Source organism: Dermacentor andersoni, chromosome 9, assembly GCF_023375885.2.
Source record: "Dermacentor andersoni chromosome 9, qqDerAnde1_hic_scaffold, whole genome shotgun sequence".
Classification (NCBI taxonomy): domain Eukaryota; kingdom Metazoa; phylum Arthropoda; class Arachnida; order Ixodida; family Ixodidae; genus Dermacentor; species Dermacentor andersoni.
Genome location: NC_092822.1, coordinates 60861336 through 60889208, shown reverse-complemented (window position 1 = coordinate 60889208; position 27873 = coordinate 60861336). Strand labels below are relative to the sequence as shown.

General features: G+C 45.5%; 2 protein-coding genes and 1 long non-coding RNA gene across 4 annotated transcripts in view; 1 reads left to right on the top strand and 2 right to left on the bottom strand.

Moving 5' to 3' along the window:
- Nucleotides 1-211, bottom strand: part of LOC140213090 (uncharacterized) — a 269839-nt gene extending 269628 nt beyond the window's left edge. The window contains exon 1 of the long non-coding RNA XR_011889995.1: nt 126-211. This is a non-coding gene — a long non-coding RNA (uncharacterized lncRNA). The remainder of the gene's footprint in view (nt 1-125) is intronic.
- On the top strand, nt 197-9805 carry LOC126528096 (venom serine carboxypeptidase-like). Its single transcript, XM_050175959.3, has 4 exons — nt 197-649; nt 4529-4721; nt 6254-6584; nt 8273-9805. The coding sequence occupies exons 1-4, from the start codon at nt 378-380 to the stop codon at nt 9076-9078; spliced, it is 1602 nt and encodes a 533-aa protein (XP_050031916.1). The 5' UTR covers nt 197-377; the 3' UTR covers nt 9079-9805.
- A 10939-nt stretch (nt 9806-20744) lies between these two features.
- On the bottom strand, nt 20745-27521 carry LOC126528101 (uncharacterized). 2 transcript variants are annotated; one of them, XM_055069124.1, is made up of 2 exons: nt 25598-27521; nt 20745-20962 (listed from the first exon to the last, which is right to left on the bottom strand). In XM_055069124.1, the coding sequence occupies exon 1, from the start codon at nt 27309-27311 to the stop codon at nt 26229-26231; it is 1083 nt and encodes a 360-aa protein (XP_054925099.1). In that variant the 5' UTR covers nt 27312-27521; the 3' UTR covers nt 20745-20962; nt 25598-26228. The 2 variants fall into 2 exon arrangements, with proteins under 2 accessions (XP_054925099.1, XP_054925098.1); XM_055069123.1 differs by having other exon boundaries at nt 25911-27521.
- Nucleotides 27522-27873: the final 352 nt, after the last annotated feature.

Genomic DNA, 27873 nt, shown 5'->3' with positions numbered 1-27873 from the left:
GACAACAGCTACGTCGTATAGCCTTCGGTGCTTCCGTTTACCATCGAGCGCGATCGGCGGCCGGGTTTGCAAACACGAAATCCGAGTAGCGCATAGCCGGCGAAGCGTCGACAGTACACGCATACCTCCCGTGGCGACCGCCTCTCCGCAGAGCGTGCCTTCCCACGCTGCCGTGTGCCAGGACGATCCTTTCGCCTCCGGCACAGCCGACATCGCGAGGAAGTGTGGCGGCAGCTAGCGACGTCGTTTGCTGCTTGCGCAACGAAGCTGCAAGCCCGTAGCCAGCCGGGGACCAAAGTGCGCTCGGTTGCACCGGCGTCCAGCCAGCGAGCCCGGCTATCAGCGAGCCGCGCCCCCAGCTCGAAGGAGGCCCAGACATGCCGGCGTCCCCCGCCGCCGCAGCGGCAGCGGCAGAGGCCGGTCAGCCGCACGCCGGCACGCATCTCAAGCATCAGCAGCAGCAGCCCCAGCAGCAGCCGGAGCTGTGGGAGCACCACCAGCAACAGCCGTTGTGGGAGCGCGTGGACGAGGCGTGCGGTCGCCTGGCGACGACCATGAAGGGCCGCCGGTTTGTGCTCATCGTGCTCCTCGTGCTCATGCTCGCCGTCAGCCTAGCGCTCATCGGAGCGTTCGCCGTGCCACGAAATCGGTGAGTGCGGCATGTGTGTACGCAGCGCGGTCCACTGTTACAGGGAACCCGGGTGCACGCAACCGTAATGCGATGCCTTATACTTGAGTTTCTCTCCAATAGAACACAGGGCAAAAGTATAACGCATTTTATAAACGCGTAGTCCACGTGGAACGAACAAAGCTTATGATACAACCGACTTGATCAACCTGCTTCCAGTAGAACACGCTTTAAATGTACATTGAAGTTATCATCGCTAAACTATAGAGCCCATGTGGAACAGACGAATTTGTTATAGAACCGACTTCACCGTTTGTACCCTTCCCTGCGTCTTCGTATCCCATCTGGACTTTCCAGACAGGACGTAATCCTTCTCTCCCGTCTATGGCAATTGAAGTCTTCGCCTTCCGTTTAGGGATGGCCGACAGGGCTGCATGGGACCACTCTGGTCGCAAAAAGATTCTTGAGCACATTCCCCGTAATCACCCTTCCTACAGTATGCCGAAACGATCGGCCCTGCTTGTGCCAGTTCGTGTTGATCACCAATCACTCTCTGCACTGGCCATTTCGGAATGTCAACCTCACCAGCAGAGCGCGACAAAGCCGTTGGTTAAATGTCTTGAGGACAACACATTTCTACAGGCAACTCTAAAACTGACTGAAACTAACTTGCGTTGACTGTTGTGCGCATGTGTATATGCGCGGCCTGTTTTTTCTCACTTTCTTTACCCCCTAATTCTCCCGTCCCCAGTGTAGGGCTGTAAGCAACATTTGCTGCCCTAGTTTCCCTTTCCCGCCCTTCTCCTTTCTTTCGTATTTCTTGCTATCTCGGCATAACAGTTTAAAGGTCTAATTCAGATGTACAAGAACGCGACGCTAGAAAACACTCTACAAGATATATGATGGGATTCACGTGGATAAAAACTACCGCGGCATGTATACATGATTAGACGTTTTTTGCCCGGGCACAAGCCCTATAGGTAACTCGCGAAAGACGCTTCAATTCCAGTCTCAGGTTACGAAGTTCAAGACATCCCCGCTTCTCCGAAATCCCTTCCCTACAATGCAGATATAGGATGATGAACACTGAAGAAGTAGGTCTTCGGAACGAGTAAGTGATCTAGAGGCACAAATGAAAGAATGAGCGAATCGTTAGCCCAGCACAGCAGTGGTGATTCCGGAGATGACAATGAGTACAACACTGATTGATGAACTCGGTGAAATAACGAACTTACGAGACCAGTTGTAATCAGTTAAGAGGCTAACTTATGCCAACAAGCTGTGGCCTGGTCTCACCCATTGCAGTTACAATGCGAAATCGTCGCTATTCCATGGATTCTAGTTGTAGACTTAAGTTGTCATTTTTTTGTGCATTAAACGAAGATCCGAACCATCTAAATCATACAAGAATCAAGCCTATAGCCAGTGCTTCTTGGTTTGAACGTGTCTCAAAGGGACACAAATGAGTGACACTAAATCAGTTTAGAGCGGTAAACTACTCTTTCACAACTTTACATTCGTCCATTTGGCAGGAAAAGGTTGATCACTACGGAATGACCGCCAAACTTAATTTCTTCTTCATTTTTTTTTTATTTTGCGAAGTAACCTCATACGTCAGTGTAACTGTTAGGTAACAAATGTCAAAGTATTACCTTGTGTTTGCCGTTCGGGCACAAGAAGTGTTTCAATACTTACTAGGTTTAATCTGTGACTCTTTTAGAATGCAGTATAGTACTGATCTGCCAATAAACAGACAACTACACGTACTTGAGTAGACACTGTCAAAGTCGATGACTTCGCGCGAAGGAGTTTCGGAAATTTCGGGTTGTCGCCAACATCGTCTCGTTTTCCTGCATTTATTGGTTAACCAACCCTACTGTCGCTGTAAGAGAGGTCAATCTGCTCTTCCTGCAGCGTGATTTCCTAATACAGCTTAACTTAACGAAAGAATATGGCACAAATCTTCGAAGTTGCAGAAACCCTGCCACAGTTAAACTTCTCGCACGTAAAGCAATGATACTCGGCAAGCATAAATGTTGGCAAACACTTGGAAGACATTTTATTTCATACTGAAGCATGTCTCGAAACGCCGGACCTGGCGTCATCATGATGTCATGAAACAGAGCGAAATTTGCTGGCGCCTTGTAGCAATAACGCTAGGTACGATGACGTTGCTTACAAAACATACTTAAACAAGAGCGTTGCGCACGTTCTTTCCGTCTGCTCTCACGCATTGGCAGCCACAGCGATCGCTGGAATGTAGCAAGCCATTCCCGAGATGTATCATGACGTCATGACGCATCCGCTTACTGTGTATAGAAACCGAAACTGATTCGTACACAAACAAGTATGCAGTAGTTGCAATATGCAATATGCAGTATGCAATAGGGCGATTTTGACGCTTGAAAGTATTTCTTCCATGATTTAGATTGTTCGGATCTGCGTTTAACGCAGAAAAAAAAATGACAACTCAAGAATTTTATGCCTGCGCGTCCTTATTACACCTTCTTTGCTGTCCCCTGAAATTTGCAGACCACGTATAATTAAAAGTTGTGCGGCTGAGTACCAGCTCCGTATCGCAAGCCGGGCGCGGTATTGCAATTTGCCTTCCCGCCGAGATGATCGAGCCCCCGTTGACGGTCCGATGCCAAACCACTACACTGTATTCTCCACTTCCAAAAGGGTAGTGTTTCTAGCGCGGCGCTGTCGTGTGTAAACTAAACCTGTTCATATCATTGGAGCTATTCGATATGCGCTAGCACCGTGTTTATACGCGGAGGTCGCGATGTAACGCCAGGCGTGCAAAGCCGAAGCGAAACGAATGGCAAGTTAGGCAGCACCGCTAAACCGCGTCGACGTAATTGACACCGGCGCTGAACAACGTTTGTTGTATGTGGATTTCTCCTTATTTATTGCCCATTGGCATAGCAGGTGCTAAATAATTTAAAATGCGCACTAATCAATAAGCTATCACATAGCATCGAACTGCTTTCTCACTCTACATTTCCTCCTTCATTACGATAGTGCCATATCCTGTATATGATTTTGGGCAGACTTGCCTTACTCTGTGTTACGATTGCCTGCAGTGTTGTGAACTTAATATGCAACACTCGCATTGTTGTGACAGGCTTCAGGCTCTGCCGAGAACTTAAAGGGACACTAAAGGCTAGTATTAAGTCGAGCTAGAATGAAAGATTATGCACCTGTAATAACGAATTATTCATGCGTGATGAAAAGAGAGCTTCTGTAAGCGATAAAATGGCGAAAATAAAGAAACCTGAGTGGCGCCATCTATTTCCGACTATGGCACCTCTTACGTGTGACGTCAGCACCTCTGATTCGCAAAGAGCGGCCGCTGCGAACGGCTTCGCCTTTCTCTGTTTACAACGGCGGATATACTATACAGCCTCTGCATTACGAGAGATATGAGCCATCGCTGATGGGGATAGTTTTTGTTGACGCAGAACAAAAATGCACGGAAGCCTAGCCATAAACAGCTTCACTGTAAAATTGATGTATTTTGGCACGCAGAAAACGATGACAGAATCTTAAACTGATGCTTTGTCGATATAGCTCGACTTAGTACTTTCCTTTAGCGTCCCTTTAATAAGTAAAGCTCGAGCGGAGCAAGTGCGGGCAAGTTTTGCAAGGTTAGTCTAGGTCCGCCTGCAGCTATCAAAACTCATTCCCCTCTTATTGAACTTATATTGTCTCCGCATAGCTTTCTGAATGAGTGCCTATTGCAAGCTTCTAAAATCGGGGTTTTTTTCTTCTGCATTGATGTTCACTTCTGTAACCGGAGACCCCGCAACCATGCAGTGATATGAACTGTTGCACCTGTGACATTCACTAACGTTGTCATCCCAACAATTCCACCCTTATCATCCCGAATACTTCAAGGCGACATGATGACGATACGGGCACTCTCTACCTGACTCCTCTCGTGGAAAGCAAGGGGGCGACCGAGGCCAGGCAACTCAGTGTGGTGTCCGCGTTCTCCAACAAGGACACGGGAGCTGAGGCCCACGCGGGCCTGGTCACCGTCAACGAGACACTTCAGAGCCACCTCTTCTTCCTGCATGTGCAGGCCAGGGTGAGAAGAAGGCATGTTCCTTTGTGCGCGTTGGCTCTGATCACGTCTGATTAAAATGCAAGTCCACGGGCTAATCCCTCATTCAAAAGAATTGGCCGAAACACAAGTTTGAGTTGTGCATTCTTGGGAGCGGTGATTCCAAGGTAGCTCATAGCTCATTTCCAAATAAAAGCCAACACAGTCACCGAAACACACATACTCATACTTCGTCAATGTTTGTCCCAGATGAAACATTACAACTGCTTACAATCGAATGTTATCGTGGAAATGGTGCTAGGCGTTCCAGTGTAGACCTAATATTTAGGCTGATGCGGTTGCGAAAGATAGAGTTCCTGAATCTAGGCAGCTTTGAAATATTGAACCCAATGCGCAATTTATCGCGATGTGAGCGGCGCCAATACATGAAAGTACAATACCGGAAGAAGTTCTTTCTAGGAAGCTTATAATGTGATTTGTATTCGACTAACGAAAAGTGTATTTACACAGAAGGAAAAACAACCTCCGGCAAGGTTTGCTTTACGCAGTAGTACAACTCATGGGAAAGGCGTTGCCGTTCGGTATCCAAGAAATAAAATCTTTCCACGAGAATTTTACTGCCGTGTCCCGTCTCTTGTTCCTATCAGACAGAGAGATAAAAAAATATTTTGAAAAGGCAGACAAATCATAAAACGAAAGGCTACCACTGTGTTTACTTTCTTTCGTTACAGGGTGCCTATAAATTGTGTCTACTGTTTTTTTTTTCATAGCAGGTGTAATGGCACTTTTTCGTCGGTGGCTTTTTAGTAGGCAGGAGTACCACTTGGACAGTTGCTGTTGATGAAAGTAATGACTGAGCTCTCAGTGAGGCATCCGTGTCGCTTCTGTTCTTGGCAGCAGAAAGGAATGAGCAGCCATGAGAGATTGTAATGTTCCATAACAGCATTCATATGAGCAAATGCTTTAGACAATGCGGCCCTCGGGAAGCACGTGAACAACACCTCTTTGGGGTGTGTTATTCGTCGCATTCCATGGAGGTGACGACAAAGACGAGTATAGCAAATTGCTAGCAAGGACATTGTGGTTTTAGGTCACAACAACATTGTGTCTTGACGGATTGAATGGGTTAGAATGACTCAGCTACCGCACACACTGGTATTTTAATCTGCCAGTGTTCTTTGCATATTATTGTCAATTGCTCGTACATGCTCGGTCAGAGCATGTAGCGAATGAGCTACTTTATTTACCCTGCATAGCTTCCCACTATAGTTGTACAGTACTCGCTAGATATAGCGAATATGAAGCACTATGCAGCCGTCACGCGAAAGAACGAAAGTGCTGTACAGTTTTCTAGTGTTTCAGTATTTTCCCTGTGCTGTCCTTGGTGTCTTTGTTTGTTGGCTTCTTATGATATAACTAATAAAAAATCGGGCCATCGGTTTCCTTTCTTCTCGTTCAGTATTGATAGAGTGTCGTATGAGCTGATTGATGAATATCAAAAGAAACAAAAATGGCAGTCATTTAAGCGCTTGCCCCTCTCCTTCTTTCACTGGCAGAAAAATCGTGTCGAAGCCCCCCTGTTACTTTGGCTCCAAGGGGGTCCCGGAAGCTCCTCTCTGTTCGGACATTTCCTTGAGAACGGGCCAGTCGCCATCGATGCCGACGGAAAGCTGTACCCGAGGGAGAGCACCATGTGCGAATACACGAACGTGATTTACCTCGACCAGCCCGTGGGGGCCGGATTCAGCCGGACCAACGACATCAAGGGTTACCCGACGAGTCTGGAAGAGATTGCCCGGGACATCCACGGATTCCTGGTGCAGTTCTTCCGGCTGTTCCCGGAATACAAAGGGCGCGACTTCTACGTTGCTGGCGAGTCCTACGGAGGTAAAAACAGCTTACGTTGAGCCGTACGCTTTAGGGATGTGCGACAAGTGCCAGTAATTTGTTTTAAATAGTTGCTCCATTTATTAATCTCATTTATTCGTTTGCGTTGATCAGCCAAGTGAAAGCCGTAAATTATTTTTTTATTCTTTTAGCGAATGAAAAACCACTTTAGGATCATTTTTCTAAGTAATCTCTCTCACGCTCAATAGAAGTTTCCAGTGTTTGCAAAGTGTCTCAATTCCCGAGGGGAAAAAATGCTTTATTTGGCTGCGCAACCGGTCACGTAGGAAGCTAGCTGTACCTCATCTGATCGGACTTTTTGTTAGTGTTTCTTTGAGCGGCGCAAACATGTGATAGTCACTTGGTGCGAGATCTAGTGAGTAAAGAGAATGTGGCCGACACGCAAGATAGCAGTTCTTGAGTGGTCGCAACTGTTGCGCGGGCAGTATGAAGCGAGTATTGTCATGCTCTGGTGCCGCAACTTGACCTGTGTGACCCAGGTGACAAGCATCTTACACCGATGTCACGCCAACTGTTGATTGATTTGATTTGCTACTTCATTTATACACCTGTGACAAACACGCATTACCATACTTAACGTTCATTCGTCGATAAACTTCCGGTCTTGTTTCTTCACTTGTCTAAAATCAGACAACGCAAGCTGTTCTTATTTGGTGCGTGTTTTAATGTTGGCGGAGCGGCCAACTTTATTTTGAGACTATCTCAACGTTTTTCTAGCTGCACGTTTTGGCTACTTACCAAATAGTTATGCAATACTAGCAACAACTTTGCTTTCTTACAGGCGATTAGCCCAAAACTTTTTTATTTTATAGTAAATTTAAGGTATTCAATTGATTGGCTTTCGTATTACATCGCCTAACCTACATAAGAGAGTGCTAATTCAGCTCATATAATCCAAGCCTCACACTATGCATCAAACAGAACTACTGCGAGAAATATCACCATCACTTGCTTCAATATTAACCAATTGTCTTCGACACCAGCTGTCGCTGACATCAGAAATCGGCTGTCCCAGACGCGACATTCTATACCATCGCATATTTTCTATTGTTTATGTAGAAAGTCAAAATGAAGCTTAGTTATTCCTACCGTAATCAATCGTAATGGTGACATTTAAATGCTATAATTGTCAATAATAATTAGCTAAAATAGCTGGTGTCAATTGAAAACTAATGATTTTTTCAGCAATCTGTATTCTTTCATCGAGAATGCGCAATCACAAGCACCTGTGATCACAGCTTATGAAGACCTACGACGATGACGCATCTGTACTGGTTTTATCCAAGTATTGAATATAAATGCTGGAAAATATATTACGCGTCACTGCTGTTAATGTGTTACCTGGCTCACGCACGCAAGGTTCATGCACATAGCTTCCACCGTGTCCAAGCAACTTCTTTTGATTTGAAGAGGCCAGAACTTACACAATTATTTATCAATCTGTGTCATTTAGAAAGAACTCAGCGAATACAGCCTCAACGGAGCAAACCTGCTGTGCACAGCACTGACGGAACACAATTCAGCAGTGAATTCTGAGGCTGGTTCGCCAAGTCTGAGCGCTAAGTCGGGTCGACCAATAGCTTGCAATGTCGTCGTCTTTCCGAATTGTGTGGTTCCGAAGAAACGAAGCGATTGGCTTTATTTTGCATTATTTTTCTCCATTTCAGCTAGAGCCGCCGCAGCTCTGGCCATTCGAATGCATTCAAACCCAGACCTTCCGGTAAACTTGCGAGGCATCATCAGCGGCGTCGGTTTCCTGGGCCCTGCAGTGGACTTGTTTGACCTGTCCGACTACTACCACCAGTTCAGCCTGCTCGACTACCAGGGCTGGCAGGCGTACACCACTCGAATGGATACCATCAGGCAGATGGTCACCGACAACCGCACGGTGGAGGCTCTGCAGCTGCTCTTCAAGACCGCCTTCGTATCCACAGGCGAGGGAAGCGCACCGACCATGTTCCAGCGGCTTACCGGCTACAAGTACGACGGAAACGCACTACAGAGCGTCGAACCGGCCGAGTTCGCCGCCTACAGGGACTACGTAGCCAGCGAAATATTCAAGGATGCCGTGCACGTCGGTCGCAATGCCTTGTTCCTGCGCGAACCCCTCATCAACCTGCAGCTCAGCGGGGACTACCTGAGGAACATCTCGGACATCGTGAGCACACTGATGGACAACTACCGGTTTCTGGCATACGCGGGTCAGCTGGACCCCATCTTCTCGGCAGCGCGAATCGAAGAGTACTTCCGGAGCGTCGAGTGGGGCCGAGCCGAACAGTTCAGGCACGGCCGTCGTGTGCCCTTCTACGCGGGGCCAGAGGAGGCAGGACTTTCTGGATACGTGACGTCGGCGGGCAATTTCTCATTCGTAGTTGTCGCCAGGGCGGGACACTACCCGGGTTTCGACCAGACGCGTACCGTCGACGAGATGATGCGACGCTTCCTGATGAACAATCTGACGCGGCACGCTTAAACACCGAGCCGTTCGCGGAACAAACTGCCTGGCGTCAACAGCCTACAGAGACAAGCCGAGAAGGGACCGAGGTTGTTTGGCTGGATGATGGGCATACTTAATCAACAATCGATGGGACAGCAAAGTGACAGTGCCACGGATTTGATGCTCGCTTGTGACAATACTGCCAATACCTTCGTCGTTCCTTTTTGCGGCCCTCGTTACTGCGTTTCCGTCAGTGCGCCGCCCCCTATGGCAGAAATGAGCAAGAACTATACACAACAACCACCAATGTGTGCAGCCTACCAAGCTGCGAAACTGTCGCCCATCTCGATAGACAGATTCAGTGCTTACGCGGCGGCGTGCAAAACTTTACCGAGAATGTGGCTTTCTCGGACACCAGTGTAAATTCTGTGAAAGACATTCTGTTCCAGAGTGCTCGCGCACCTCGCCAGGACCAAGCACAGAGAACTGTTCTGAGCGCTCTTTTTAAGTCAACTACTCTATAGACTCGGCTGTGAAGGTGCCTTCGTGCCCATAACTTCTTCAGCTCTGTGCATATCAGTGATTTTAGTCGCTCGCATCTGCTTTTGTGTGCGTACTTTACGTTGTTCCGATGCACTGATTTTACACTGCTCTGTAGTATATCAAGCCTGTACCTTCTTTTCTCCATCTATCTCGTGGTATGATTTTTTGTTTCGACCATGTTTAACGCAGTCAACACTCGAAAGGAGTATGCTGTGCTTTATTTTTCGACCTTCATGCTGCGTCTCGCATCAACGCGAACTAGGCCGTGAAAACACAGCGCACGGCGGGCTCTGTCGCCGTCGCAGATGGCTTTCAAAAACAGCGTCCCGGGCTGGCGCGCGCGGCAGTCCGGACCGTTCGGAGTAGAACGCCCCCTCCCCCCGGATCCTAGCGAGCGATGGAAGGCGCGCTTCACCCCTGCTTTCCTCGCTTGCGTGCGCGAGATTGAGCAGCGATCGCCGCTCACCCTAGCACGCTTTCACTCGCACATACAGCACACGGCGCGCGGCGACGATTTTATCGCCCTTGGACTTTATCGGAAACTCAAGGTGACGCTGACGGTAGAAATGCGCCTGGAGTGTTCGTATAATTGCTATCCGCAATAAAATACATAGCGCACGATAACGAGCTCTAACTAGACGTGTGATGAGAAAGCGCGTGGTTGAAAACCGTATAATAATTCTGACAGCCTTAAATGCACAGAAATATCTGCCAGAAGAATTTGACAGCGATAGCTCGGAAATATTATTTAAAGGGTCCCTGAAATGGTTTGTACAAATTTTGTAGACGCGTAAGGTAGAGCTACAGCAAAATACTAGTGCCACAATTTAAGTGAGGCGTCTCATATTAACAGAGCTATCGACGATTACAAGTTAGCTTCCCCCCTAGCCATGCTTTTTCTCGTCAACTCGTTGGCCGAGTGGCCCGGGCTAAGTTCCGCCTTCACTGGCTCTGCATCGTGATGTGACGTCGTGTCGTTTACTTCCTATTGTCTTGGAGCCAGTGCGCGAAGCCTCTCCAACCTCTAGGCTAGCCACCTGGCCGTCGATCCCCCGCGAGAGCTATCCAAGCAGCGTGCGTTGTGAGAGTTCCGTCGCAGCACCGAGCGTGTCCGGTATTCCGGTAACCGCAGGGGACCTAAGCGGTTTGACGGATGGGCGGAGGCGTAAAGTCACTCCATATACTGTGATAAAGGGGCATTAGGGTAAACGTGAGCGGCCTTAGTGGCCTACACGGTGCAGCTACCTGGTGGCGCAGAGCTTCACCAGCTAAACATGGAGTTACTATTGCTGCAACCAAGTATAAAACATTTTATACATTTAAAAAGAGAGCGTGTTCGCTATTACGTTCCTGCCGAAAGTTTATACCAGCAGCAAAGCAGAGTACACTTGGTTACTGCTGTATTAACTCTGTGTTTGTCTGGTAGAGCTATGTGCCACCAGGTGGCTGCAACGTGCAGGCCGTTCAAGATTGCGTCTCCGCTCATCCAGCAAAACGCCCAGTCCGCTTGCACTAGCGTTTACCCGAATAACGTACATGCCAAAACTCTATTGTGGTAGTAATCATCCGGCGTGAAGTGACTGCCGCAAACGCGTGGCTGCTGGCGCCGATCGGATACCGACAGCCCGATGCGCTGCAGCTGCCCTGCTCGCATGTTGCCTTGCAGAGGGACACAATGTCGCGGTTTGATCGCTAGATTTGCAGACCACAACACAACAAGGGCGATCCATCGAGCTCGCGAAACGAAAGCTCTTGGCCAACACTGACCGCGCAGCTGGCGTCAACACGGAGGACGCCGTAACACAAGCAGACGACACTTCCTACGTACCGGAAGAGCTTGAGTGTAGTGACAGACTGTCATTGTGTATTCTCTTTCTGTTACTTCTTTACAGAAACAAATTAACCAAAATTCCAACTATTGCAAACATTTGTTCACCATAAAATTGGAAAAGTCATTGATGATGCGACCTGGATAGCCAATCGGATAGCTCATCCAAATGATGTTAATTGGGCTAACAACGTCGATTGTGAGGAGGCGGTTGAAAATTCGGGAGAGCAGCTCCGCTGCGATCGGTAGTGGTGCATATTTTTCAATACCTCATAATAAATTACACAATTTACGTGGCGCGCTTAAACGCGTCACTTCTTCAGAAGGACCTACCGAAACTACTCAATACGTTTGTACAATATCGTCAAAATTGTTTCAGAGTCGCTTTAATACACTTTTCGTGTCGTCTGTCACAGATTTCATCATCTTTACTTGCCAGAAAAAGTCGTCACACAAGCTACCATCATTGGCCCTCACCAAAGCAATGCGATCTTACCCTGTAAACATAAGGGCGTTACACTCTTAAAGGGACCCTGAACCAACCCTTGGGCTTGGTGAAATAACATAGTCCGCCGGTAGAATGCGCTGTTGTGAACATCTCAGCCAAGTTCTGCTGTCGTACGCTGTCCGTGGAGTTCGCAAGCGGAGCGCGAAGACAACTTTGTCTCAAGCGCTCTCGTTTCAAAAACCCCCATGATCCTCGCTCTTTTCTGTGTGCTCTATTTCGTCATAAAGCACACTCCGATCCGCGGCTGCTGTTGGTCGCTGCGCTCGGCTACACCGCGGCCGCCACGAGGTGCCGCCACGAGTCCAGTGGCTAAGCGCACAGCGGCTCTCTGAGGACAGCCGCGGTTGGCTTACGTTTAGCGCGGCATAGGCACCAAATCGGAAATTTGAACTGCGAGCCACGGTGACGTCTCCGCCGTAGCCTTCGCAGTGCAAGGCATTGGAGGAGAAGGAGGAGGAGCAAAGCCTAGGCCGTGTTTGATTGCCGATAACTCCGCTTCAGCTGAACGCATTGAAGTACTTTTTGCGGCAGTGGTTCTGAAATAGCCTATATTCTCTTCAAATGTCTTTCCCCGCTTCGATAAAAAGTGGTTCAGGGCCCCGCCCCTTGAAAGCAGTTGCACCCTTTGGGGTGTTTATTTGTCTCCAACAATAATCGCCATCTGCCTTGCTTGTGTTTCCTTTCTTGAAACCGCTGCGCTCGCTACTTTCCCGTCAAGAATGCTACGCCACGCTAACGCGCATGCCACGCGTGACTTGGAAGTACCGGGCGCGCAGCGTTAAAGGAAGGAAATGCGGGGAAGACAGGTGACGATTATTGTTGCGGGACAAGATGCGCCCGAAAAGGTGCAATTTTTTTAAGACTGTACACTCTTAGACAAAAAGTACACCCTTTGGGGTGTATATCTGCCACACAACAATAATCGTCATCTGGATTGCTTGCGTTTCCTTTTTTTGAAAACGCCGCGCACGCTGCTTTCCTGTCGGGAATGTTATGTCATGCTGATAACGCGCATGCCGTTCGTTACTGGGAAGTACCGGGCTCGCAGCGTTAAAGAAAGGAAATGCGGGCAAGACAGATGACATTTATTGTTGCGTGGCAATAGGGTGTAATCTTGTTTTAGGGTGTAGCCATGACACAAACACCCTTTACACACATAAAGGTGTAAAAATTTTTAAATTGAGCACTCATCAAACGTTTACACCCTTTTGGAGTTTCTCCCACCACAATAATCGTCATCTGCCTTGCTTTCGTGCTCTTTCTTCACAACTGAGCGCTCACTACTTTCCCGTCTAGAATGGTGTGTCACGCTGATACCCCGCAAGCCGCTCGTGACTTCGAAGTACCGGGCTCGCAGCGTTAAAAAGAGGAAATGTGGGCAAGACAGATGACCATTATCGTTGTGGGACAAGATACGACCCAAAGGGTGTAAACTTTTTTGAGAGTGTAGTTACCCAAGTTGGCGTCAACGACGTTCGTTGAAGAGCGGCACACACCTATTGGCACATACCCGGTGACCCAAACTGCCATTAAAGAGGTTCATATGAAACCAGCATAAACCGAGTGGCCTGGTGCGCGCGCGGAATTACACTTTTTAGCTGGGTAGCGCGCCATGACTGCCGAAGAACCTGCCAACGGGCGCATTTTTGGAGGCTGTGGTCGCACTCTTCCGCCTCCTGTCTCGTTGGAACTGCCGCGAGCTTGAAGCGCGTGGCTGCGCTTCAACGATATCAAGCGTGGCTTCGCCATCCCGCAAGCTTGCTACACGTTATTTTTGCGTCGTTCAGTGCCACAACAGCCTCAAAAACACGAAACACTGAGATTCCCAGAACTTGGCAGATTAGGCAAGCGCCGAATGTAATCCCGCGTTTTTCTGTTCGCGTGTCTTCTTTTGATTCGTGTCGTGTGGTGCATCGAGTGGCCCTTAAGTACACAGCGATAGCGATCACTAAGCTCCGTACGTACGGGCATGTGCACTCACTGTTGGTCCCTTTCACGACGAAACGCGTTGCTGGACCATGGTGAAGAGAAGCATGGTCATGGTTAAGCGCACAATGCGGACTTCTTTGAAACACTCAAGGTGCGGTGGCATGTTGCGGCAGCAATCAAACATAGCATATATCATAGGTGTTTTCCTGGAATTCTACTCGCGCATTTCTACAGCTGGTAGGGCAGCAGCGTGGAAGAACAGCTGTAGCAGTTTACCCAATTGGCAACTGCGCACTGTGTATGAATAAGAGCTTAGTTAAATATATTTGTAGCGTTCCTAATTAGAACGGCAGTAAAAAAGACATATTCTCAGTGAGACGGGTGTCATCCATCATTTTATTCTAACTTCTTCGTCCTCACTTCTTCCCTATAGCCCACTTCTTCGTCTTCTTTAATGCATCCAGTGCAGACCACTTCACTCTTCCGTACTTATTTTGATTACACCTTCTGGGGTAATACTTCACTATGTTTTCAATAGAGGCGCACTCCGTTTGACCCGAGGCTATGGTGTACCAGACGTTCTTCAATATTCCATGATGGGATGCAGTCTTAATCCCTTGAAATGGTCCGTAAAATTTAGAATTTGAAGGTACAGCTCCTTCCTTACAAGGACATAGTCTCTAGGTTGTATGTCCGGTATCTCGCTACTGTGTGTATCAAAGTTTCTCTTCATGCGGCACTTGTAGACCTCCTGTTCTTTGACAGTTTTCCTCACTTCAGCGAGTTCGAGGTTCTCTAGGAGGCCTAGCTCACGATCTGCAGTGAGTGTGGGCGCTGTACCTGAAGTGGCAAAATGAGGACTGCAGCCTAAACCAGTGGTGTATGATCTGTTGTGATGTTTCACAGCGGCCTCGAGAAAGCACTTCCAACCAGCGGCAAAATCTGCATACATCTTCAGAAACTGTTTGACGTCTCATATGGCACGTTCCGCTAGGCCGTTTGCTGCCGGGTGGTATGGAGAAGAATGCTTGATCATCATACCGTGCTCCTGTGCCCACTTCGATAACTTGGCACTCCGGAAAGCCGGCCCGTTGTCGCAGGCTAGCGTCTTTGTGTGTTTAAAACATTCAGCCTTGAGAAGATCTAGTACGCTGTTTGCGTCTTCTTTGCCAGCTTTAGCCGCAATTGTCCTTGTGCACTCATCTATGGAAAGCAAGAAAACTTGCGTTCGCTTGACTCCTTTCCCCCTTTTGAGCTCCGCGAAGTCAATCAAATACTTCGAATGGGACGCTTGAATATTCAGGGTTTGTCATAACGTCTGTCGATTGCTGGAATTTACCTTTGTTCACCTGGCAGAGGTGGCATGTGCGGATGTAATGGCTGATGTCGTTTTTCATGCCCGGCCATGTGAATCTCATGAGCAATTTCAAGTGCGCCAGTAGCCATCATGTCCGCCCGATCCAGGAGTGTCGTGGTACAGATGAAGAATCCTTGGAAACATAGTTGGTGGTACGCGATACTCTCTATTGATAAACTGGAGTTCTTCTGTACCTTCCCAAAGCTTAATGTGATTTTTATTTATTTATTTGTTTATTCATACTACAGGCCAACATACTAGCCCATGCAGGAGGGGCAATACAGTTGACAAGGTAATGACAATGACAATGCAAAAAAGATAGTATATATATATATATATATATATATATATATATAAACAGTGCATGAGAAGGATGCAGCCCGTAGCCACGTTACAAAAATCAAAATACTTGCCTTAGCGCAGTAACTACAACAAAAAGAATCGCACATTTGAAGTTGAATTGATATGTGGATAAAAAAACGCTGTGCCAAACAACAATCGGGCTTGATTGATTGATTGCCTCTGGATTCTTGCTTGATTTGTGTACAAGTAATCTTGATAATGCGTCAGCGTCAGTGAGGAGCGGGCCAGGACGGTGCGAAATTACGAAATCAAATTGTTGCAGGTAGTTCACCTACCTAGTAATGCGGCCTCTTGGCTGGGTCATGCTCAGAAGTTGAGTCAGTGCTTGATGGTCACTGAACAGAATGAATTAGGCTCCTTCCAGGTAAGTAAGAAAGTACTGCCCAGCTTTTAAGACGGCCAGAGCATCCTTTTCTGTGGTAGAGTAATTGATTTGAGCGGGTTTCAGAGTATAGCTATAATACCCCACAACGTGGTGTTCGGTCTGCATGGTCAGCTTGTTTTGAGGGTTACTCGTATAGAACTGCACCGCTAGAATAGTGTGATGCATTCGTGTTCAGCACGAAAGGCAGAGAAAAATCCGGTATTCGCAAGATGGGGTCCGACGATATTAGTTCTACAAGCTCACAATAAACAGCTTCGCATTCCTCGCCCCATTGAAAAAGCACGTATTACTGAGTTAAACGTGTAAGACACCTTGTTCTCAGTGCATAGTCTTTGATAAATGCACTGAAGTATCTTGCTGGGATAAGAAAAACGCGCAGGGAGTGCACGTCATAAGGGTTTACCAGCTTGAAGATTCTCTCTACCAATTCTTGGTTAAAGTTTTAGTGTGTCCATCAAACACCCTGCCAAGAAATACTACTGCATCCTGAAAGAACGCACTTTTCTTGAAGTTGACCTTGAGTTGGGCAAGACTGAGAGCGTGAAGAACTTTTGAAAGATGACTATGGTGCTCTTCCTTTGCCTTTGAGTAGATGACGATGTGGTCGATGTACAAATTGCAAAATGCAGGTTTCAGAATGTCGGTTATAATCTCCTGAAACCACGCAGGGGAGTATTTCCAACCGAATGGTAGGCGGTGGTACTCATACAACTCAAATGGGGTTATGAACGCGGTGTACTTTTTCGTTTCTTCACTTAGTGGAACCTGCCGACATCCCTTGCAGAGATCTATTCGTGAAAAACAACGGCAATCACCAGTTCGTCAATGATGCCGTCGATTCTCGTAATTACCAATTCAGTTTGGCGATTGAGAGCCCGGTAGTCTGAGCAGCGGCGGAATGTCCCGTCTTCTTTTGGTCCAATAGTTTTAGGAGAAGCAAATGGGGATACATAAAGCCAGATAATACCAGCGTCCAACATTTCTTGCAACTCCTCTTTCAGCCACAGCTTATCTCTGGGCATATTATAGGGGGCTTTATGAACCACTGCTTTATCTGCGAGCTCGAAAGGAACATGTGATTTCATTGCTAGAGGATAGCTCCCCATGCATGTAAGCTCTGGGTACTTTGTTTTGATGTCTTCACCAGGATCTTCTGTTCTTATGGTCTCTTCGGCCATTACATTGTCGTCCTAATAGATGTTTATCTTAAGTTTTTTCATGTCTGGGCGGAACAAAAGAAAATTATAGGCGACATTGGGAATTGCCAATACGTCACTGGTAATAGAATGTCCTTGGAATTCAATAGGCAAGGTTACCCATTTGCTATGCATGGTCACTGACCCATCGCGGGCTTGGACATGCAATGTTTTACCAGCGTGCAGACGAACGGCGTCCACTCGAGTCTTGTTAATTGATACCGAAGCCCCCATTGTCAACGAGAGCCTTCACTACAATGCCATCTACCTTAATGGAGGCATACAGTAAGCTTGACGACACCAAATACACTGTCTCACTGAAGCTCTTTTTCTGGGGCTTGTGATCCACGGTAGTAAGATTATGTGGAAGTAGTTTGTCGTGAACTGCGGTAATTGGTTCTTCACCATTCTCACTGTCATGATTGACGCTTTCCAGGTGTTTGTTTATGAAGCTATCTTCACATTCAGATAACGGCAACGACTCAAGATCTTCACTCAATTTACGAGAATCAAGTTGCTCTGTTCTACCCCCTGGCTGTCTTCTCAATGTAATTCTTGGCACTGAGGTCTGTTGGAAATTCAGGTCATCAAATGTTCTTGGACCATTGAGCTGGACATGACTACGGATCTCGATACACAACCCTTGCGTTATCAAAGTTACAACAGCAGGAGACGACAGCTTCGATTCTGCAGAATAGGTGACGCTTCTCAAGACAGTGCCCAAGCAGAAAGCTGCATGTATATGTGAACTGTAGTGCAAGCTCGTACCCCGTTAAAGGGACACTAATAAAGGCAAGTATTAAGTCAAGCTAAACTGATAGATTAGTGCTCGAGAATTTCTAAGGCGTCAATATAATCGTGAATGGAGCCTTAGTAACCCAGAAATTGAGGTAAATGCAGGACACGATTAGCGACTCCCCAGGGACATTAAAGTGCTGGCCCGATGACGAAGGCATTCCTCATTTAAATTCTGTCACTATACTCAACCACTCGTTATAAACACATCTTTGTATAGCATTATAAGAGGAAAGAAAATGCTACTTGTCCAGTTCTATTCCATATACAAAAAGAAATCACTGCCATTAACTCGACAACGACGCAGGTGGTCGAAAGGTTTCGTTTTCGCTTGATTCTGCGCCGCCAGGGCTTCGAGTTTCAGTAGTTTCGTTATTGTGTAGTTTTGCGCTGGTTTTCCTGGTTTGCGAAACTCGCGCAAACTGCAAGTAGCAGATAATTCCACATCCATGTGATGTCACGGGATGCCGGAACTGTCCACGCCACTTGACCAAGTGCAACTGCAGCGGTGGATGTCTTGGCTCGGTTTCCGCGGCCGCGCGTTTGCATTTTGTGCGCTAAATTGTGCACAAAACCGTACCGCAGTCTGTCGGGAGCCGTTTTTCTCGCCGGTGACAGCAAGGGGCGGTGATGGCGTATGCAACGTCACCACTTCCTGGTTTGGTGGAGGGAGATTTGAATTGCGATAAAGGTATACGGACCCTTCAGATGCAATTTCCTATTGAACAGTCTTTTCTTGGCGCGAAACAAGAGCTGCGAAGTTTCTGGAATGGTATTTAAACAGTTCATGTCGGCTTAGTATTTAAATTTAGTGTCCCTTTAAGCAATGGCTCACACCCCCATAAGAAAGCAAAAACTTCGATGGCTCATACCCACGTAAGAGAGGCTACAATCGCTCAGTAAAGTGAAGCGAACAATGCATACATTCATTCAAATCACTCATACAACATAGAGAACAGCACACATTTCAATAAAGAACGATCTCGAAACAAGCACCCGAACTATCAATAAAGCATTGCATATCGCCTTCAGCAAATGCAGCGGTGGCTTTGGAACAGATTCGCTAAATTAACCTTAATTCACCTTAACAGCAAAGGTAGTGGGTTCCACTCCCACCATAGGTCGAGTGCTTTAATTACTGCTATCTTAACTGTGGCTAATAAACTTCACATTAATTAACATCAATGGTCATGGGTTCGAGCGCCGCAATAAGCTGTCCTAAACGTGCTTTATCATGTTCGCTATCGAACATGACAAGCGAACGACCGATGAGGTCTGATAAGGCTTTATACTGGTCGGATCAAGTTCCATGACACATGGAGATGAACAAGTGGCATAATGTTTACGCGTATACTTAGACAACTACCAGAAGAGTTTCTGCGTAAACTTTCTGTACGTTTGAGCACCCCATGACACAATTGTTTTACGACATCCCCTGAAGCCCCGGCCACCACACACGTGACTGGTGCTGCTTGACTCCGAAGACATGAGTCAAACAGAGACGCACGAGCAACAACGCAGATATCTACGCTAAACGGCTGCCTCCTTCCCGAGTGCACTTAGCAAAGCCGCTACCAGCGGCGCGTACGTCATCGCGCTCTACGCGTATCCTCCTTGGCAGCAGCCTTACATTAGCCCGGTGCGCGATTGCATCGAGAGCTGGAAAAAAAAAAATTAATGGGAAACGAATGGGCGTCTTTGACTGCAAAACGCCCGCGCCAGGCGTCACGGCATCTCGCTTTCTAAATATGCTTCACTGGAATTTGGGGAGCCATTCAGCAAATTCTAACGCGAACTACCAGATCGAATCTTTAATATGCTGTGTGCTGTTTTCGGACACTGACATCAAAAGTCAACAATGCATATCGAGTCGACTCACTTTTGTTTCTGTGTCAGTTTGCGATGTCTGCTATATCCCTCCCCCCTTTTCTTTTTGTCTGCATTTCACTTTCTTACCGTTGTATTTTGTTCTTTTTGGAACTCTCTGTACTTGCGATAGCAATTATAGACACTCCAGGCACATTTCTGCCGTCAGCGTCGCCGTGAGGTTCCGTATGAAGTCCAAGGCCGATAACATCATCGCCGCGAGTAGTATGCTGCATGTGCCAGTGAAAGCGTGCGACGGTGAGCCAGCAATCGCCGCTCAATCTGGCGCACGCAAGGGAGGAAGTGCGCCGTCTTCTGCCGCGCGCATGGCTGCGGGCGGCAGTGCTCGCGCGCCCGGGCCGCTGCATCTTGAAAGCCATCTGCGATGGGGCCCACCGTGCGCTATTTTCGCGGCTTAGTTCGCGTTGATGCGAGGCAGCACGAATGTGAATTCGTCTGCTGCCGCTGCGCTTCGTTTTGACAGCGAGTTTCCGCGGTCATCGAGTGAGATGTGTTCACGTTTGCTTATGCGCGTGACGTCGTGCTTTCTGATCTAGTTAGTATGCCCATATTTACAAGTTTATACGGCCGATAAAACTACTATCCTTACTTTGTATAGTTGTCCACTAATTTGCTATCGAAAACGATGCTTCGCCTTTCGGGCGAAACTGCGACTTTTTTTTTTAGCTAAACATTTTTCACAACTGTACGTTTTCATGTTGAATTTATTGTAATTTATAATTTGTTTCCCACTTTTTGCGTTCTTTTGCAGTGTTTACATTTACTACAAGCCACCATGTATGTGTGCCAGTGCAGCTCGCTGCCAAATTGTACCTTAGGTAGCCAGCTTAGTCAAGCTGCAGTTTATGCAGCTTTTTCCCGTTACCCCCTCTCTTGTTGAGATGAATAAATTGATTGACATGAACACAAACTTTAGGGAGAATATTTTTTTTATTCACTGGTCCAGATTTAACATCATGGAAGCACTGTGGGGCAGGAAAACCGCATTCTAACATCAAACGTAAGGCAATTCCTTGTGGCAGTGACATAGTCTGCAGGTGTCCACAATCCGATGGCTGCAGAGTCTCATGAAATAATGACGTGAGGTATCCTCCCAAAATGGTCGCATTCTTGATGAGATGTGGGAACACTGAAAAAAAATCAAGCTTTTTTTTGTGCCTGCTGGTTGTTTTGTAGTGCCTTTTGACACGGTCAGCAAGAACTCAGAATGCACAGAGTCGTCACTTTTGTTTGGGAAAATGATGCATATCACAGTAGACATATTTTAACATAATATTAATCATAAAAACGATGAAAACATAACTAACGTTTGAATAATGAATTAAATATTGAGCTACTCCATTCGTTGCCCCAATCGATGACTAGTAAATATTTGCAAATCTGAATATCTTTCAAATGCCTTAAATACATTAAATCATAAACTGAGCATGATCAAACATAAAGCTGAAACAAATATTCAGTCATAGCGGGCATAAAGGAGAAGAAATTACGTATTAGAGCATTCTGCATCACTTGGGGAACCAGACTTCCCTGGTTGAGCAGTGATTAACATTTTGTTCCCCTATGGCATTCAGCAGTGGACACTGATTCATGCTATTTATGGAAGTACATTATCTTTAGGTTAACCCTCGTATGCAGAGATGTATCTTGACTTCAGGCTCATGCTTGACTTGATCGAAATATCTGTTGTCAACACAGCAAGAGAAACACAATGAGCGTCATAGACAGTCACGCCAGGCACCGCTTAGATCAAGCATGGGGTTCAAGCTAAGGTGCATTTCTGAGAACAGGGGCAAATTTCAATACACCTTTTTACATCACTTTAACTATGTAACCATGTGATGTGACAATCGATGCTATGCAAAACCTGCACGTGTGCTTCTCCACACATCTTCTTTGATGCAACCAAGATGGTAGACAGGCTAGAATGGTAATTGTAGTATCAACATGCCAGTCAGGGACATCATTCCCAACACCATTCGTTTTCTGCACTGTTCAAGGTTTCAAAATGTCTCAGCCTTACAATGCTACTAGCAGAAACACGTCCATCTTTGTTAGGGAATGTTAGCTATGTGTTAAAGTCTGCTTATGCACTTTTGTATATTGTTTATTGCAACTACAGAAGTGCTTGCTTACTTCATTTTTCATTTTCCATCACTGTAAACCAAGTGCCTTCAGTTCAGTTCAGTTCAGTTCAGTTTTATTCGTCATTCCAAAACAATAAGTAAACAACAAATAGTATGCAGACGAGGGTCCCAAAGTCAATGACTGCAACGGGACCCTCGGTTCTAAAAAGAAAAAAAGAAAGATGTATACAAAACGTAGGTTAACGCAGCAAATATAAAAGAGTACAAGGAAAACAAATGAATGCGCGTAATGCAATACATTAGTAAGAGACCACAAACGAAAAAGTACATATATCAAAAAGCATAATTATACAGAGAACATATTATAGGACATGAAACTATTTACAATAAGAAATAAAGCATCTTAACTCATGTTTGAATATATTCAAAGATGACGTTAGTTTAAGTGAATGGGGTAGGTCATTCCATATTTTTAAAGCTGAAAACGAGGATGCCATTTTCCCATAGTTAGTGTTACATTTAGGTAATAAGAAGTTGTAATTATGCGCAAACCTAGTGTGGTTGGTATTAGTGAGTAATTTGTAGGCCACAAATTCGTAAGGAAGCTGTTTGTTAAGTAACTTAAAAAAGAAAACGCTTAGATGATACTTAAACAAGCCAGATACAGGTAGTATAAAGTTTGCCTGGAGTAGCGGGAGAGCAGTTGAGTTAAAGGAACTGTTGGTGATAATGCGAATAGCCTGGTTCTGTATGTGTTGAATAGACGAGAGGTGGCAGTTATACGTATTTCCCCAGGAAGCAATACCATAGGTGATATGACTGTGAATGAACGCAAAGTATAAAGATAATAATGCGTGTTCTGAAAAGAATGCACGTGATTTTATGAGAGCTCTTATGCCGAAAGCTGTTTTCTGTTTAATAAACGCAATATGATTAGTAAATTTCAAGTGAGGATCTAATTTTATGCCAAGGAACAAAACACAGTCCGCTGCAGAAATAAGGTGACTGTCGAGAGTTACTCGGGGGAAAAACGGCACGATCTTCTGCTTTGTTTTAAATAACATGAACTGAGTTTTGAGAGGGTTTAAAATTAAATTATTTAAACGACACCATTCAACAACTTTTGCTAGTTCATTGTTCAGCTTAAGGAGTAAGGTTGCTAATGAGTTATCAGACATGGAAATAGTGGTATCATCAGCATATAAAATGGCATTAGAAAGGTCAAGAACATCGGGTAAGTCGTTAATATAAATGCAAAATAACAAGGGTCCCAGTATTGAGCCCTGTGGTACCCCTTGATTAACAACTTTCGACTCGGAATAAGCGCCCCTTACACAGACTGTTTGCTCACGGTCATGTAAGTAATCTTTAAGAAAAGTTAAAGCTGGACCTGTTATACCTAAAGATTCTAGTTTGGCAAATAAAATGGTATGATTCACAGTGTCAAAAGCTTTAGTAAAATCTAAAAATACTGAGCCAACAAATTTACCACTGTCAATAGAACACCTTATGTAATCGGTTAAGGCAATAAGAGCTAAGCTCGTCGAACTGCCAGGACGGAAACCGAATTGACAAGATTTCAACAACTTAAACTTTGTTAGGTAACTGTTTACACGTTTCAGAAATAATTTCTCGATAAGCTTACTAATGGAGGACAAAATGGAGATTGGGCGATAATTAGACACAAGAGATTTATCACCTTTTTTAAAGACAGGAATTACTTTTGCCTTCTTAAGCGAACTTGGAAAGGTACCACATTTAAAAATTAGATTAATTATGCTGCTTAGTGTTTCCGCAATGCAAGGGGCAACAAGTTTTAATTGATAGGCAGAGACATTATCTAGACCTGGGCAAGTGTTTTTTAGATTTAATATAGCAGAACAGACCTCATCGGCTGTGACGGGAAAAAGAAAGAATGTGTGATTGCAACGGTTACATGGATAGGAATTTATAGGATAGGATTACATGGATAGTCTGATTTAGTCTCAAGAATATACGTAGGTGCTAACAGTCTCTGAAGACTGCATTTTCTAACTTTATCCGGCAATGCATGTCCACATTTTCAGGTTCTCATATTTTTCAAATTTAGGGGGGGGGAGGGGGAGGGTTTAATACATGGGATAAATCACACGACGAACTCATCTCTATAATTCCTCCTTGTCAGGCCTTATTATTTTTAATTAACCACATTGACAAAAACAACAAACAGAGATGTCCTTTGGGACTCCTTCTTTACTTTGTTCTCGGAACTTTTTTACAAAGGAAAAAAGTACAAGAAGTAGTACACATGAGCATGATTTACAGGACGTGGTGGGATGCTTTTCCTTGTCTTATAAACCCCTATTGACATGCATTATCATATACATTGGGAGCATTTCTATGTCCCTCCTAGACCTGTGGGGCCTTTTATCCATGTCTGTCTTCATCCTGCTTTACTGGTTCCAAATATAGGCTCTTGCAACAAAATACAATACCAATTAGATTAAGCAGCCACCTTTTGTTGAACGTAATATAACTCGGTAAGCATCCTCTCAATGTCATGGCTAGTTTTCAATGCAGAGTAATGTCAGCACTGCGTTAATTCACTTCCTAACACATTACTGCTGTTTACCTGTATGCAACATTCAGAAAATGTGATGCAATGCGCTTTTGTCCTGCTAACGTAAACACAGCTTATATAAAAAAAAACAAGCTTTTGTTCACCCGACACTGGTAGCAGCTCAATTATTATATTTTTACATGTGCTAATTTTTGCTCGAGTGTTAAGCAAGAATGAGGTATATATTATATCATATTCATATATTTATACAATATATTGTGACCGTTTGCTCACAAAAGCTGGGCAGCATTCATTAGTTTTGTAATACCTGTATCTATTATCCATTATGAAAGGACAAAATTGAGGGAGAAAATTGGTATAATCCAATTCCTATAAATTTTGTTCAGGGTGCAAAAATCAGGAATTATAGAGTTTTATCCAAAAGCAAAGGGTAAAGGGAATTCTGAGGTATCCCGAGTATACGAACAATTTGATTGTTTGTTACTAATGTATTACTTGTGCTTTTAATAAAGCATGCTTCATTATGGGTGGTGTAAGGAGAGAAACTTGCAAATGTTGTGAATACTGGAATGTGAGCACAGTTATAAATGCTGAGAAAGATTAGTCAAAACAACTTGAGACATATTTTATATTTGGTTCTATTTCCTTATGGCACTCTTTTGATTCATATACAATACCATCTAATAAATTACTGTTCGCACAGCCCTATTAGTCATGCACAACACTCAGGAGACAGAAAAATCATAGCATTAAGCACTGTTATTGTTCTATAACATTTAGTAATTAGACAATAAAGCTGCAATGTGTACAACAAGGAATAGTCATACAATTGTTATTTTTGTGCTCTTTTACAAGTTGATGGAGCAAAAGTCTTATTCCCGATTCTAAAAGGTGCCAGACGCTCCTCTTCCAAGTGACACTGTTGCAAGCAACCAAGTCAACATAAAAGCTTGCATGTTGAATAAGCACAGCAGTTTCCACAACTATTTTGGCTACACAGACGTCTCTACACTGGCCCCATCTTAAGGCAAACAAATCAACATCCTGTTGCTCTTCAAAACATTCAACATCAAACGGAGCTTTGATAGCACATTCGTCAATTAGGAGCACAGCTTACCTATGCAAGATTGTGATACTATTGTTCCATGGTCTGCCAGAATGCAATTTTGTCACATTCCCAGAACTGCAAGGCCTTTGATGTCACCTAAATCTCAAAGAACAAATGACTGGTACTTCGAGACTCAAGGTAAACCTAGCCAGCTGTTTATAATGTAATCTGTGCATGAACCCTAGAAACCCACCTGATGGCTTCACATTAAGCTGCTTCAACAGTGTTATTTTATGGTTATGAGATCTGAATGGCAGGTGAGCGTGCTTGTGCTTCTTGCCATTTCATGGAACAGTGAGGATGAGATTTAGGTCAAACCCACCTTTATGAAGGCACTTTTCGAGGCATGCGTGTTTGGCAGAAATGTTATACTTTCTTGCCCGATGTCCTCATAACACCTACGGCTTCTCAACATCAAGCACTGTGCGATCCGTTTCCTTGTCACCACTTCACACCTTTAGTGATTTTCTTCTAGCAGCAAGCAAGCAGTTTTTTACAAGCTGCTTCCCATGAGAAATGACTACATTCTTTCGTCAAGCATGTCCAGTCACTGTGACATTTTATGTCAATCTTTTAACACACTTGTGCCTGTACATCTGTGAGCCACCTTACTGTTGGGCCGAAGCTGTGACGAGCATTTTTATATTTCCGGTCGTCGAGCAGAACCTTTATTTTTTACCTTGCCTATTTTGCGTTGTGCAAGCTTCTGCGCATGTTTGCAGCGCACGCAGGATTCACCTTTTGAACCAGCAATTATAAGGCATTTCTCTGCAAAATACATCTCTCTGTACGACGTGTACTTGGCCGAGGTTGGCTTCACACCACAGCCATTGCATAAGGACACCGCATCGATATCTTTGATAAATTCTTCTGCTTCGCACCGCGTTTTGAGAACTTCCTTAAAACTTTCCCTGCCCCTCAAGTAAACAGTAGCAGTGACAGGAGCTTGATCAGGCGAGGCTGCTCCAAATACAACCATCCTCTCTAGGAACAGATGCGAAAAAATATTTTCTTGCATTTGGCAACAGGCGTACGCTAGGCTGCCTTCTGACAGACAAGGCACCCTCGTCCATGTTTCTGGAATCTGAATGTCATCGAACGCGTGCCCTTTCCGACAGTTCGGAGGCGTGCGCGTGCGCCCGTTTCCGCTCGGTTTTTCACAAGTGGTGTCCGCCTCTCCTTCTCTGGAACCGAGGTGCTCCTCTTGCTCACTTTCCGCGGATCTCGCTGATTCACCCGAAAAGGAGACGTTGTCGCGGCTGTCCGACTCTTCGTCGACGGTAAAGCACGATTCAGCTGCCTTCGTTTCTCCGTTCCGCGCGCCCGAACCACGCGCTGCCTCTTGCTCACAAAAGCTTATCGCCTTCCGCTGGAATGGCTTTTTGGGAACGGGGTGAGCAGAGTAATCTTCGAAAACGGTGGGGACGGCATCCGGCTTCAGGCGGGGTATGTCCCTGGCGATCTCGTTTACCACGCCGTCAACGACTATCTTGAAGGTGCGCTCGATACAACTGTCTTCGAAGTGTCTTTCACATACCACAGCTGCCGGTGTCAGCCTCTTGTCCGCTCTCCTAATTCTCTTCTCCCACTCCGAAAGCCGCGCGGGGTCGCGTGGGGCGCAGAACATTGAGACACGCTTTGTGTTAGTTCGGTATCCGCTCGTACACAACGGCACGAAACATGACCTTTGCTTGTACAGGCGTCTTGGTCTTGGCTTTGACATTGTCGAACGCCTCTTGTATGGTGAAGTACGCTCCCCTAACGTCGCCGGTCGAACTGAACGTCACGAAGATGCGCGAAAAGCACGCAGAAAGAAATAAAAACCCATGCACTAGCCCACCGGACCACAAAAACGTCTACACTGCGCTACGACTACGACTACACCCTCTGTTGGCTACGATGAGATCTCAGAATCCAGCCACCAGCTGGTCCTAAACCCATAGAGTTACTCATAGAGTGCCTAAACCAATCCTAAACGTAACGTTGTCCTAAACCACACCAAAAACTGCAGCTGAAGTAAAGAATCTAAAGTAAACGCTGGTAAATGATAAACATAAATATATAACATAATGTCATTTAGTTTTGTCAGTGTCAAACTTTAAAGTTAAAATGTTCATAAAGTACTTGGTTTTATTTTCGCTTTTCGAATGAGACTGTACATTTAACGTAATTTATGACGCAAATATTAAATAAGAAGTTATAGCTTAAGTACGCGTTTCTCCTCTGTTTGTTTTGCTTACAAACAAATTATGACAATTTTTGACATTGAAAACTAATTATATCTC